Source organism: Bos taurus, chromosome 17 (genome assembly GCF_002263795.3).
Source record: "Bos taurus isolate L1 Dominette 01449 registration number 42190680 breed Hereford chromosome 17, ARS-UCD2.0, whole genome shotgun sequence".
Lineage (NCBI taxonomy): Eukaryota > Metazoa > Chordata > Mammalia > Artiodactyla > Bovidae > Bos > Bos taurus.
This window is the reverse complement of record NC_037344.1, coordinates 32368035-32382964: the sequence shown is the minus strand read 5'-3', so window position 1 is coordinate 32382964 and position 14930 is coordinate 32368035. Positions and strand designations below refer to the sequence as shown.

At 33.3% G+C, this 14930-nt stretch overlaps 1 protein-coding gene across 2 annotated transcripts in view; it reads left to right on the top strand.

The window, feature by feature from the left end:
- The window catches only part of FAT4 (FAT atypical cadherin 4), a 190929-nt gene that overhangs the window by 147617 nt on the left and 28382 nt on the right, over window positions 1–14930 (top strand). For both annotated transcript variants that reach the window (XM_010813782.4, XM_005217605.4), the window contains exon 10: window positions 10591–10695. In XM_010813782.4, coding sequence (XP_010812084.1) covers window positions 10591–10695 — 105 coding nt within the window. The remainder of the gene's footprint in view (window positions 1–10590; window positions 10696–14930) is intronic.

Here is a 14930-nt window from a genome sequence, read left to right as displayed (position 1 = left end):
CCAGTTTTGGAAAGTTGTACTTTTCTAAGAATTTGTCCATTTCTTCCACGTTGTCCATTTTATTGGCATATAATTGTTGATAGTAGTCTCTTATGATCCTTTGTATTTCTGTGTTGTCTGTTGTGATCTCTCCATTTTCGTTTCTAATTTTGTTGATTTGATTTTTCTCCCTTTGTTTCTTGATGAGTCTGGCTAATGGTTTGTCAATTTTATTTATCCTTTCAAAGAACCAGCTTTTGGTTTTGTTGATTTTTGCTATGGTCTCTTTTGTTTCTTTTGCATTTATTTCTGCTCTAATTTTTAAGATTTCTTTCCTTCTACTAACCCTGGGGTTCTTCATTTCTTCCTTTTCTAGTTGCTTTAGGTGTAGAGTTAGGTTATTTATTTGACTTTTTTCTTGTTTCTTGAGGTGTGCCTGTATTGCTATGAACTTTCCCCTTAGGACTGCTTTTACCGTGTCCCACAGGTTTTGGGTTGTTGTGTTTTCATTTTCATTCGTTTCTATGCAAATTTTGATTTCTTTTTTGATGTCTTCTGTGATTTGTTGGTTATTCAGCAGCGTGTTGTTCAGCCTCCATATGTTGGAATTTTTAATAGTTTTTCTCCTGTAATTGAGATCTAATCTTACTGCATTGTGGTCAGAAAAAATGCTTGGAATGATTTCTATCTTTTTGAATTTACCAAGGCTAGCTTTATGGCCCAGGATGTGATCTATCCTGGAGAAGGTTCCATGTGCGCTTGAGAAAAAGGTGAAATTCATTGTTTTGGGATGAAATGACCTATAGATATCAATTAGGTCTAACTGGTCTATTGTATCATTTAAAGTTTGTGTTTCCTTGTTAATTTTCTGTTTAGTTGATCTATCCATAGGTGTAAGTGGGGTATTAAAGTCTCCCACTATTATTGTGTTATTGTTAATTTCTCCTTTCATACTTGTTAGCATTTGTCTTACGTACCGTGGTGCTCCCGTGTTGGGTGCATATATATTTATAATTGTTATATCTTCTTCTTGGATTGATCCTTTGATCATTATGTAGTGACCTTCTTTGTCTCTTTTCACAGCCTTTGTTTTAAAGTCTATTTTATCTGATATGAGTATTGCTACTCCTGCTTTCTTTTGGTCCCTATTTGCATGGAAAATCTTTTTCCAGCCCTTCACTTTCAGTCTGTATGTGTCCCCTGTTTTGAGGTGGGTCTCTTGTAGACAACATATGTAGGGGTCTTGTTTTTGTATCCATTCAGCCAGTCTTTGTCTTTTGGTTGGGGCATTCAACCCATTTACGTTTAAGGTAATTACTGATAAGTATGTTCCCGTTGCCATTTACTTTATTGTTTTGGGTTCGAGTTTATACACCGTTTTTGTGTTTCCTGTCTAGAGAATATCCTTTAGTATTTGTTGGAGAGCTGGTTTGGTGGTGCAGAATTCTCTCAGCTTTTGCTTGTCTGAAAAGCTTTTGATTTCTCCTTCATACTTGAATGAGATCCTTGCTGGGTACAATAATCTGGGCTGTAGGTTATTTTCTTTCATCATTTTAAGTATGTCTTGCCATTCCCTCCTGGCTTGAAGAGTTTCTATTGAAAGATCAGCTGTTATCCTTATGGGAATTCCCTTGTGTGTTATTTGTTGTTTTTCCCTTGCTGCTTTTAATATTTGTTCTTTGTGTTTGATCTTTGTTAATTTGATTAATATGTGTCTTGGGGTGTTTCTCCTTGGGTTTATCCTGTTTGGTACTCTCTGGGTTTCTTGGACTTGGGTGATTATTTCCTTCCCCATTTTAGGGAAGTTTTCCACTATTATCTCCTCAAGTATTTTCTCATGGTCTTTCTTTTTGTCTTCTTCTTCTGGAACCCCTATGATTCGAATGTTGTAGCGTTTAATATTGTCCTGGAGGTCTCTGAGATTGTCCTCATTTCTTTTAATTCGTTTTTCTTTTATCCTCTCTGATTCATTTATTTCTACCATTCTATCTTCTAATTCACTAATCCTGTCTTCTGCCTCTGTTATTCTACTATTTGTTGCCTCCAGAGTGTTTTTAATTTCACTTATTGCATTATTCATTATATATTGACTCTTTTTTATTTCTTCTAGGTCCTTGTTAAACCTTTCTTGCATCTTCTCAATCCTTGTCTCCAGGCTATTTATCTGTGATTCCATTTTAGTTTCAAGATTTTGGATCAATTTCACTATCATTATTCGGAATTCTTTATCTGGTAGATTCCCTATCTCTTCCTCTTTTGTTTGGTTTGGTGGGCATTTATCCTGTTCCTTTATCTGCTGAGTATTCCTCTGTCTCTTCATCTTGTTTAAATTGCTGAGTTTGGGGTGTCCTTTCTGTATTCTGGCAGTTTGTGGAGTTCTCTTTATTGTGGCGTTTCCTCACTGTGTGTGGGTTTGTACAGGTGGCTTGTCAAGGTTTCCTGGTTAGGGAAGCTTGTGTCGGTGTTCTGGTGGGTGGAGCTGTATTTCTTCTCTCTGGAGTGCAATGAAATATCCAGTAATGAGTTATGAGATGTCTATAGTTTTGGGGTGACTTTGGGCAGCCTGTATCTTGAAGCTCAGGGCTGTGTTCCTTTGTTGCTGGAGAATTTGCTTGGTATGTCTTGCCCTGGAACTTATTGGCCCTTGTGTGGTGCTTGGTTTCAGTGTCGGTATGGAGGCATTTGATGAGCTCCTCCTTTCGAAGAGTTGGGTTGCTTTTCTGGGTGCCTGATGTCCTCTGCCGGCATTCAGAAATTGTTTTGTGGAATTTACTCGACGTTTAAATGCTCTTTTGATGAATTTGTGGGGGAGAAAGTGTTCTCCCCGTCCTACTCCTCCGCCATCTTGGCTCCTCCCCTCCTCTGCTCTTTAAACGCCTGTCATACCTCATCATACTTTGATCTGCACTTGCTAGAGAATATTATGGTGAGCCTGTGATGTGAGCCTTCTTAGAATTTTTTGTCCTTTATTCTACTTAAACTGCACAGCATCTCTCTGAGACATGCATTAGAAGCTTCAAACTGGCTAAGTATGGAAGTCAGGAAAATTCACCAATAACCTCAGCCATAAAGACATCACAAGTATTTCCAGAAAGCACTCCTGTTCACCTTTGCAGGGCTGTAGTGGGTGATTCCCAGAACAGTGACTGCTTTCTTTTTACCCTTCAGATTATCATTCAACTCTCACCCACTGGCACAAACTGAACCTCAGTCCTGCTGGAAGGGAGTCTGGAAAGATGATAGTTTTCTAACTTCCAGCCCCGACAGTATGGAAAGATACAAGTGAATCTGAGTGTCAACAGATAATGTCTGACATAGAAAGATCTTATTATTGCTCCTACTTTACACTGTAGGAAGCTGAGCCTATGCTCTGGTGACTCTAGGGACGGAGCTGCCAAAGCTGGATCACAACCATCATAACCTCTTTTTGTAAGGAAGTCATTTGAAGTAATGTATTAATTTTACATACTGTCCCTCCTCATAGCTCACTTCAGTTTCCATTTGCATAACTGTGGATAATCCAGTTGATCAGGGGTGATATAAATAAGCATGCAGTTGAACACTTCATGTAAATCTTGTATTTTTTATTTAATATAATTCTTTGTTTCCAAATTCTATATATATAGGCCATCCAGCAAAACAGGCAGTTAAGTAAAGTCTGATAGTTTTATTTCTTTGTTTTGTTATGCATTTCTTTGTACTATTTTGATATACAAACAGTATATCAAAAATCATGGTGACAAATTGTTAATCCACACACTAAATTAGAAATGCATTGTTTAAATGTATTAATACATATTTATAATACATATTTAATGTTGTTTGGAGAGGTAATCCCTCAAATATCATTTTGAGTTCCTTTTCTTCCAGCTAGTCTTTACCAGGTAACCTGACTTAGAAATGTAGAGCTAATGCACTAAAATGTCTTAAAGAACCAATCAAAGCTAATAAGCCATAAGACACAATTCATACTGAAGCACAAGTGTACCTCACAGAATGAATTTTTAAATATTCATTCTGGTTAAATTTTACTTCTGTTAACATTAAGTACTATAGTGAAGCCATCTTCAAAGTCTGTATGTATTCAGATATTTTTTGGATCATCAGAATTCTTTCAAAGCACCTATATTTTCCTACTCTATTTTTGTGGACTTTCACTACAATTTTTTCAGTGATTCTTAAAGTCTGTGGTATTACAAATTGGAGCTGTGAGAGTTTATGAACTTCCTGCTTAAAATAATTCCCAGCCACTGCCCCATCTCTGTCTTAAACACACACACACACACACACACAACTGAATATTTCATGTGAAGTTAGAAATTGTGCTAAAGATTAGAAAAGTAAATGTTTATGAATTGAGGGAAGCTGAGAGACTTACCCTAAGCATCCCTCACAGGGAGTGGTTAAATGTTAGCTCAACAGGGAATTTTTGTGTAGAACATCCTGTAAAGATGCAAGTATAAAAATGAAAATTGTGGAATGATTACAACAAAAAGATATGAAGAGATATAGTTATTATTCCTATTGCCATAATATTCCTGATATATTTATTTTTTTATTTTCAGGTTTGTGATGATAGGGTCACATCATATACATGGAATAAGAATACTTTTATTTAATGAATTTAGAGAACTTTAGAGAAAACAAATTTGTTTGTATACCTTGTTTCTCAGATCAGTTTTTCTTTGTTACTAGAAAAAGAACCAAAAAGAAACTGAAAAAAGAAATAGTGAGACTTCATCTTCCATTACAATCACTTCATTTCATTGTTAAGAGCATTTTCTTATAATTTAATTTTATATCACTCAATGGGGCTTTGATTAGCTAGACATAGAGTATGTTAGACAAGATGAATACATTATAGCATAGTATAGAACATCTGAAAAATTAAGGTCTATATTTTCACAAAGCTTAATAGTATAAGAAATTGAATCAACTATCAATATGCCCCAGTAAATCAAAAGAAAATATCTTTCATTTTATTTATGCCTCAGAAGTTCAGGGAATCCTGGAGGAAAACATCAGTCTAACTACAAACCTAGTATTTCATTTCCTGTACAAATGAAAGTTTCTTGTGTTTACTAGAACACTAATTAGAAAGTACAATTATAGCCAGTAGCCACATAGCATTTGTCTTCCTGCTCCCAGGTTTTCTGTTTTCAGCACACCCTGCATTCAATCCTTCATAGTAATGAATGACATTAGAGAAGGCAGCATGGATATGGAACTTATTTCCAAATCTGGGTCTCTCTTAACAGAATTAGTTCAGAGCCCCTTTACCCTTTCCTCTTCACTTTCACACATCTGGATGCATTTTAGGTGTGTATTTGGAGTAATTCCAGGAGTGTATTCCCAGAGGGGGAGGTTTTTCTATGCTCTCTAGTAAGTCCTGATATTTCAGGGGAGGATGAGATTTGTCCATTCATCACTTTTATGTCACTTGACAGTATAAAAAGGAATTTTTTTCCAGGCCTGTAAAGTTATTTACAGGTCGCGCATAGTAATTTTACCAAGAAACTTGGCAAACATTTGCTTTCACAAAAATGGGAGTTGTAACTAAGAGTCATTCTTTCAGAAATCACAGCAGTCATATTTTAACGTTGTCAATGATCATGTGACCTGGAAACCAAAGAGTATAAACAAACTTTACTGGCTAGATATGAAATGAAAATTTCTATGAAATGCAGAAGAGTTGTTCATAGAAGACTGGTAAAGAGCTCAGTTCTTATTTTGATTTTGTTTCCAAGAGTGGAATTACACAATTTACCTCAAATGATACATTAACTCTATTAAAACATTAATAACAGGGTCTATTAGTCTAGAAACTTCTAATTTCTATGGAAAGTCAATTTGTATTAGTAAACATCATAGATATTATGTGTATCGTTATATAATTATTTGTAGTCACATTTAGATCATATTTGTATATGTTTTAAAATATAAAGGAAGACAGTTTTTTTTTCCTTTTTGCCTTTAATACTAGCAACCCTTATTTAAGCATAATATTTTGCTTTGTTTCCACATGAAAAACCATAATACTAATTGATCAAGAAATTTAGATGAGCTCTTTTCATAGTGCCTTTCATAATAATAGGAAACATTTACATCTCATGCAAAAAAACAACTACTTTCTACCAAAATAATAAAAAAGCTTATAAGCATAAACATTCAGAATAAATAGCATGTATATATTATGGAATTATATTTGTTAAGAAAATAGTCAGTTTAAATAAAAATGGACTTTATTAGTTCCACATGGTTTTCCTTCTTCTCTGTCTATAAATACAAGAGATGGAAAAATATTATTTGTGGTATCTGTTAATAACATATGGTCTTCCCTGGTGGCTCAGTGGTAAAATTCCTAAATGCCAATGCAGGAGACTTGAGTCTCCTGGTTTGATTCCTGGGTCAGTAAAATCCCCTGGAGGAGGAAATGGCAACACACTCCAGTGTTCTTGCCTGGGAAATCTCATAGACAGAGGAGTCTAGCAGGCTATAGTCGATGGAGTCACAAGAGAGTCAGACATGATTTAGCGACTAAACATCTAACATACATGAGCTAAGCTATTAAATTGAAGCCTACACAAACTATGGGATATCAGAAATCATAGCTCCATTGGGTGGCTAAATTTAACAAGTTAGAATAAATTTAGGTCAACTTTCTCTAAGTGTTAGTCACTCAGTCGTGCCCAACTCTTTTGTGACCCCATGAACTGTAGCCCTACCAGGGTCCTTTGTCCATGGGATTTCCCAGGCAAGAATACTGGAGTGGGTTGCCATTTCCTCCTCCAGGGGATCTTCCTGACCCAGGGATTGAACCTGGTCTCCTGAAGGAGATCCTGCATTGGCAGGCAGGTTCTTTACCACTGAGCCACTTGGGAAGCCCTAAACTTTCTCTAATGTAACATTAAAATATGCTATTGGAACAAGTGAAACTTGAATACATATCCTTGTGGAAAAGATCATAGATGATCACATCATATTCGATTTATGTTCAACATTTCATCATACCTTCTGCCCCAGAACATGAAGACACATGCTAAATTTCTCCTGTAAGTTTAAACTGTAATCTTGATAAGTTTGAATATACCTTTGCCTCCTGTTATGCGTTCATTTTCATCTTTAGCAATTCCTCTTCTCCATGTGCTAGGAGCTTACATCTCCTGAAGCTATCTATAATAAATAATGAATATCAACACCGTTAATTGATGAATATCAAAGCAATGAGATCAGTTTATTCCTCTAAACAGCTGCTCTGACAGTTAACATATCTTAATAGAAAAAGACTCCTTGAGTTCAAGAGACATAAATGCCTCTCTTTGTGCAAGCCCCATCAGCATATTTCAAGCCTCAAGGCAATGGCAAATATTGTTAATTGACTTGCAGCACTAAGTTAATGATGCAAGATTTTGTTTCACAGTGCACAACACAGCAGATTGTTTGTACAAGAAGCATGTTAGAGTAATTCAAACTGCAGCATTCTCTGATACTCATTATGCCATCAACACTAACATTTAAGTAGGTAAATGTGTGCAGAACAATACAAAATTTGTTGCTGACTTCGAATTGGGTAATAGAGCATAAACTTTCCAAGCCCTTGAATAATGCATTTAAAGGCTTTATGTTGATTCAAAGTAAAATTAGGACCTCTCTCCGTCACATAAACAAAAAAAGTTTTTTTAATAATAACTTAAATTGCAACATTGAGTTTCAAACTGTATCTTTAAATGTAGTATGGCAAGCTCTTTGATAATAATTGTAAAATAAAAATACTACTCATTAAATAGAGTACTCAAACTGGATTTTAATGGTAAATAATTTACCATTATTTTGGTAAATACATACTCTAACACCATGCTCTAATACCAACAAATAAGGCTATTTTACCCAAACTCAACATTAAATTCATTTGTACAACCTGTAGAAAAGTTATTTCTTAAATTTTTGACGAATAAGAAAATAAAACTCTGGCTTAAAGTAAACTGTCAAATAAAAGACTGAATTTTTTTTCTCCAGCCAGTGTGTATTTATATTGTTTACTTAAAGAATCAAATTCTACTGATAGTTCAGTTTAGCTTTTAAAAGATCCATTCTCGAACTAGCATTTTCTGTTTGTATCTGCTTCTATTTAGGTAGTCACTGTACGTTTTAATACATGAGTAAGTCTTTATTTTGAGGTTTCTTTCCACATCTCACTTTGGACTAACAGAAATAATTTATAGTTTGAATTAAACTCAGATGTCTTTGTTAAAATCTTATTTTGTAAGGGGTAAATAAGAGAACTAATTTATATAATTTTTAAAAATTTCTTTGGTTATTTTTTTTTTAAACCAAAATTTAAGGTGGTCTTTTCCAACAGGATTCAAACAAGTTGAGATTTGTAGGATCAATGATTGGGTTTTAATACTCATACATTTTTCTTGGAGAGAACATATGTCAAAATATTTGAGTAAGTGAACATGGCTATCCACCCTAAAGTGGTTAGCCTTTGTTCCCCATTTCCAGTCTTCAAGAAGTAAAGTTTGTGATTTTTGTAACCTACATATATCTGTTTACAATATGAATGTTTACTAACCGTACCTACAAAGAATATTAATCTATAGCTTTATTACTTGCTACTTTTAACACAGCTCTAAAATAAAGTTTCTAAAAAAAAGAAAGGAAAAGAATAAAAATTCTTAATGAGTGTCATAGCATATGTGAGGAAAAAAAATGGATGTGACTTTCTTAATACTAACTAGATAATGAATAGTATAGTCAATAGATCTTATTTTATTTTCTATTGAGTGACACAGATACTGTATTAGGGGAAAAAATACACTTCTCTAGAACAATCTGTGACAAATCCACTTAGAAAACACTAGAGAAAAGAGTTCTCCCATGACAGAGCAGCTCTCTGATGAGATAGTTTGTATGAGTTTAGAATAAATTTGTCCTCCCTGTTTTTCCAGTATGACCCATTACAAAAATACTTAACACTTCATTTCTGTGCTTCTAGATTGGTAACTTGTTTATTTTTCATTATTTCCCCTTAAAATAGGAAGGTATTCTGAAATTGTACTGTTTTGTCTTGCAAGATGTGGTTCCCAAATTTATTTATAAAGGAAAAATGTTGTTTATGACACTATGATATGGAGAATTATGTTCAGTTAGCAGTGTCATCAAACCTGACTCCCTTAAAATTTCAAACCGGACCAAGTGTGGCTACATAATCAAGACACAATATCAGAACTAAATTAAATAAAAACTTTGTGTTCCAAGCATATTTATTAATTTATTATGATGAAATAGATTATGCACAACATTGTCTAGTTGTGTAGATAAAACTACATGCTTTCATGAGACATTTAATAAAGGCATTAGTGCAGTCATGCTGGGAAGTAGGAAATAGCTTTTCAGAAATAAACTCTCCCTCCTACCAATGAATGGAAATTAAGAACTCTAAGAAATATTTAATTTCTTGGGAAATTAAGAAACATCTGATTTCATTTCTTAAGATTGGAAAACTAAAAACTACTCTAACAAATATGATATTATAATAATCTACAGTTACAGAGTAGTGGTATTATAATAAATTTATATTCGCATAAAAAACCCATACACCATCACAAGAATAACAAAACACAGATGGGACTAGCCTTATACCTTAAATTTTGCCTACTAAGTGATTAATTATTCGATCATAGCTGTCTGAAACCTAGATTTCGGAGCAGACCTACAATGGTCGATATCATAGTTTTATAATTTTTTAGGCAAGGGATTACCCTCCAAAAACCTCTTCTCCTCCACCTGTGAAATACAAATGTTTCCTATTGTATGGATCAATTTTTCCCACTAAAATGGAGATACCATGGAAAGACATTGTCTACTTTTTGACTGTTACACCTTCATCTTTTAGCATGCCTGGCCCATAATAGACATTCAGTCAATATTAACTGATTCAGTGAACAAAACAATGCATGAAAAGTCTTTATACACTGAAATATATGCTGATTAGGTGTTATTATTTTAGAAAAAAAGACAAAGCATACATACGTAATCTATAGTTAAGAATAAATCTTCCTAAGCATTTGAAAATGTTTGATGGGTTTTTATTACTTTTGATTCTGCTTTACAACATGTGTGTCAAAGTTAAGGAATATTTCTCGAGAATGAAAGAATTGTAATTTGGCAAATAAGCTAAATGAGATTCATTCCTACCTTTGAAAAATCTGTGTTAAGGAAGTCTCTATGGTGAAAATTATAATGTAAAAGTTTCAGCTTTCTAGTTATACTATATAAAAAATGAAGTGGCATCGACAAGAGAAAATAAATTCAGTGAAAACATTTAAATATGTTCACCATTTGTGATTTCCCTGAAAACAGTAGTTCTTTCCAAGATAATTATGCAAATTCCTTGCTAAATATTACAATGCACATCTTTACAACGGGGCAACTAAATAAGACTGAACTCTAATACAATATTCCAATGTCCTCATGACAAGTATACTGTTCTTGTATTTCTTTTCTCCAACGATAGGATCTCTCAGGATACATTATTACATATGGTTATGCAGAAATGGTGTTAATGTATTTATGTACATTTTTTTAAATGAATTTGATACTTTTCAGGGAAAATGTGTGAATCTTCAGTCAATTACTGTGAATGTAACCCCTGCTTTAATGGTGGTTCCTGTCAAAGTGGTGTGGAGTCCTACTATTGTCATTGTCCGTTTGGTAAGTATAATTTAGTTGTTGGTACAAAATATCAACCTATTTTGGCAGAGTTTAGTATTGTTTCATTGTGTCATAGAGTGACTAAGAAAACATTAATAGTTTCACACAGGAGGTTTTATTAAAGGAAAATCTCAAAGGTTTAATATTTTCTAAGTTAATTATGGAAATACCATTGAATATATTGTTTTGATCCTTACTAGAAAAATAATCTGTCCAAGATAATTAAATCTGAGGTTGTTTCTTCAGGACATTTCCTCACAAAACCTCATGAATGTCTGCTTTTTAGCCTAGAGCCTATCAAATGAAACATCCTTTAAGTGCAATTTAACATCATTCTCTACTAAAATCTTTGAGAATAGTTGAAACATTTTGTTTTGCTTTTGGTTTTTTTTTACATTTGTTTTTTGCATTAATTCAGCCTTTTCTGTTAGAAGGATTTGGTAACTTGACATACAGTTTTTATATAGGCTTTGTAGATAATATCATGTAACTAATCAAAATTCAGAATAATGTATTCTGTTAAGGAAGAAAATTGCTAAAGAGAATTTTTTTTGTATACATACATATTTATTCATCATAGCAGAATGAATTAAAAGATTCCTTCCAGGTCTCACCCAAATGTTACCCAGCCCTGGGACAGCCAAGAACTATGAGAACAGCTTTGCAGGAAGCTTTTAACTTGGTTTGTTTCTTAGGTTGGTGATTATTCCATTTATTTAAAGGCTGCTTTACTCTACAATATAGTATTCATCTCTAGAGGTCCTGCAGGTAGTTAAGATACTGTCTATTTTCCATAAGAAAGAGAGGAAATGATTTTTTTCTATTTTTTTATTGAATATATTTATTACAGCGTTACATCGACCTGAAAAATGAATTTCAATGTATAGTAGAGAAGAGAACTTAAAAAGAATCTGATGTTTCTGTGCTGTGCTTAGTCATTCAGTCGTGTCCGACTCTTTGCAACCCCATAAACTGTAGCCTGCCAGGCTCCTCCATACATGGAATTCTGTAGGCAAGAATACTGGAGTGGGTTTCCATTCCCTTCTCCAGGATGTTTCCCAACCCAGGGATTGAACCCAGGTCTCCCCATCTGAGCTACCAGGGAAGCGCATAAATACTGGAGTGAGTAGCGTGTCCTGGAGAAGCCAGGGGATCTTCCCAACCCCAGCCCAGGAAATGAACCAGATTACTGACAGATTATTTGCAGACAGATTACTTACCAGCTGAGCTACAGTAATCAGTAAATGTAGCAATAATTCATTTCCAAGTAATTCCATGACTATCCAGTTTTGCTTTTCTAGAACGCAACATCAAAAGCATGATAAAGGGAAACAGAATATGAAAATATCTAATTGTAAGCCTTGTATTTTAGCAATGGTTCTGAGGCCTGGAAATTGAGGGCTTTGTCTATAGTCAAACAAAGAAAATTAAAAAAAAAAACTATCATAAAATGATATAGTGACTATAACACAATTTTATTTTCAGTCCAGGATGATGTTCACAGTATCTCTTTAAAAATATATGTATATATCCTTGAGATTCTCACCAATAATGCACTTGAAGCATTAAAAGGCAGATCATGTTCAAAATAACCACAATGTTACATCTCCTAAAATTTATTTCTTTCAATGATCTCTTTAAAAACAAAAACAAAAAAAACTTTTATGTTGGAATATATTTGATATTGTGTTAGTTTCAGGTGAACAGCAAAGTGATTCAGTTATGCACATACGCATTATCTATTTTTTTTAACTTCCTTTTCTATTAGGTTGTTACATAATATTGAGCAGAGTTCCCTGTGCTATACAGTAGGTCCTTGTTGGTTATCCATTTTAAGTAAATTTAAATTTTAAATTTCTGCAGATAACCACAATCAAATGTCATGGTTTAACTTGTGTTTTGGAAGGAAAGATAAAGGGAATGGAGTGGGAAAATTATTTTTAAGTGACTGAATAAAGCTTTTTACATTAAAAAAATTCCTTTGTACTTCATGTGTACATATGAGGATATAATATAGTTGATAATAAATGAAAACAAATTGTTGCTGCAGTACAGCTGATACAACAGTCATTGCCTTTTGGGTAGAAGGGTTTTGGGATTCCAAGTAAACCGTCTCCTCACCATACCAGAGATCCTCAGGGGCAAAGGACTAGCAAAATAATATAAATTAAAATAGAGACAGATCACATGTACTGGCAGTGTGCATTTATGCCCCTATTCCTTCCAGTGGAAAAGGCAAAAGAAACATTATTTAAACTTGCATATTGTCAGCTGGAAACCGAAGCCTTACAAGAGAAAGCAAAGCAAAACAAAAAACCTTGAAACAATACAGATTTGAGAAAAAAGAAATCGAATTAAAAGAAAAAAGTAGTATAAATTGAATATAGGTGAAACATACAAATAAAAATGGCAAATGAAATACTTCAAACAAATAGCTGGAAGTAGTTACATGTGAATCCTATAAAACAACATCTTAACTATAATTTTGAAGTTGGAAAAACTTTTGCACTGTTTACCTTCTCATAGGCAAAAGAGCTGTTGTTTAGACTTAATTTTTTTATAAGCTTATGTTTTAGAAAGAATATATAAGTACTTAAGACTTTGTAAGAGAGCCTATATAGTTATGTTTAAATATGTGTATAGCTTTGTATACACTTGATATTTCTTATTAAAGTAATTTGAATAAATTCTTTTGATCTTTATGTAGCATCTTTAAATAGCATTCCATTTGTAAAGCCACTTTTGAATCCTCATTAAGATGATTTCAAAGACAAAAATTTACATTTCTCTAGAAATGATAATAAAAATCCTTAAGAAAATAATATATTCTATAAAAAATACTATCATGTTTGAAAGTACAGTATCAATTTAAATAAAATATAGAACATCTTCCCTGTAACCTATATTCAAATTTTAAGTATACTTTCATAGATTTATTAGAACTTAATCATAAGAGACCTAAGGGAACAACTGAAAATGTCTCTTTAACAATCTACTTCATTTTGTATGCCTTATTTTTCCTTTGTATTTAACTTTGATTACTCTTTCTGCACATTTAAATAATCTGTATATAATTAAATATATATTTTATATAAACTTGAAATTTTATTCTATATAAAATTTATATGATAGATATATTTATGACATACACAAATAAACATATGCCATATATAATATCAGTTCAGTTCAGTTCAGTCACTCAGTTGTGTCTGACTCTTTGCAACCCCATAGACTATAGCACACCAGTCTTCCCTGTCCATCACCAGCTCCCAAAGCTTACTCAAACACATGTCCATTGAGTCGGTGATGCCATCCAGCCATCTCATCCTCTGTCATCCCCTTCTTCTCCCAGCTTCAATCTTTCCCAGTATCAGGGTCTTTTCCAATGAGTCAGTTCTTTGCATCAGGTGGCCAAAGTATTGGAGTTTCAGCTTCAGCCTCAGTCCTTCCAATGAATATTTAGGACCGATTTCCTTTAGGATTGACTAGTTAGATCTCCTTGTACTATATATAGTATATATGATATATATAATACATATAATTCTGATAATTTTTTGTGTTAATTATTAAAAATAAATTATATAGATTTCCTACTCATTTAAAATAAATATTATCTCAGCCTTTACAGAAAAAAGATAAATGACACAAGGAAATTCTAGGCGATTTTAATTTAAAGAACATTTGGATATAAAATGTAGCATAGTCAAAACAACCAGATGATCAGTAGATCTGGCCTCAAATTTTGGCTCTGTTTCTCATGGTTCCATGACCTTGGACAAGTTTTAAGTATTCTATAAAATGATGACATTGATTTCTTCTAGCAGAACAATTCCCTGAATCTAAATTTAATGCATTTACATGAGATGTAAGCCAAAATGAAGGAATGAAACCTTTGCAAGTTAATATGAATTATGATGTATTGGCATGGGTTAATTTTCCGATCATTTGCTACAGTCTACTAATATTTGTGGGAAAAGAATTTTGGCTTAGCATTGTAGCATCAATAAAACTCATTTTTCAAGTTTGAAAAAGAACCAGCACAAACAAGTGGGAATGCTGAATTTCAGAAAAACAGAAAGCTATTTCAAAGTAGCTGCTGTAAATCATACCCAAAGAGGGTATAAAACAAAAAAAAAAAAAAAAAGAGAGAGAGAGAGAGAGATAAAAACTTATTTTCATCTGTGAAAGCAATGATTCCTTTTCTTAATTTTTTGACTCAAAAATACCAGGAGTGC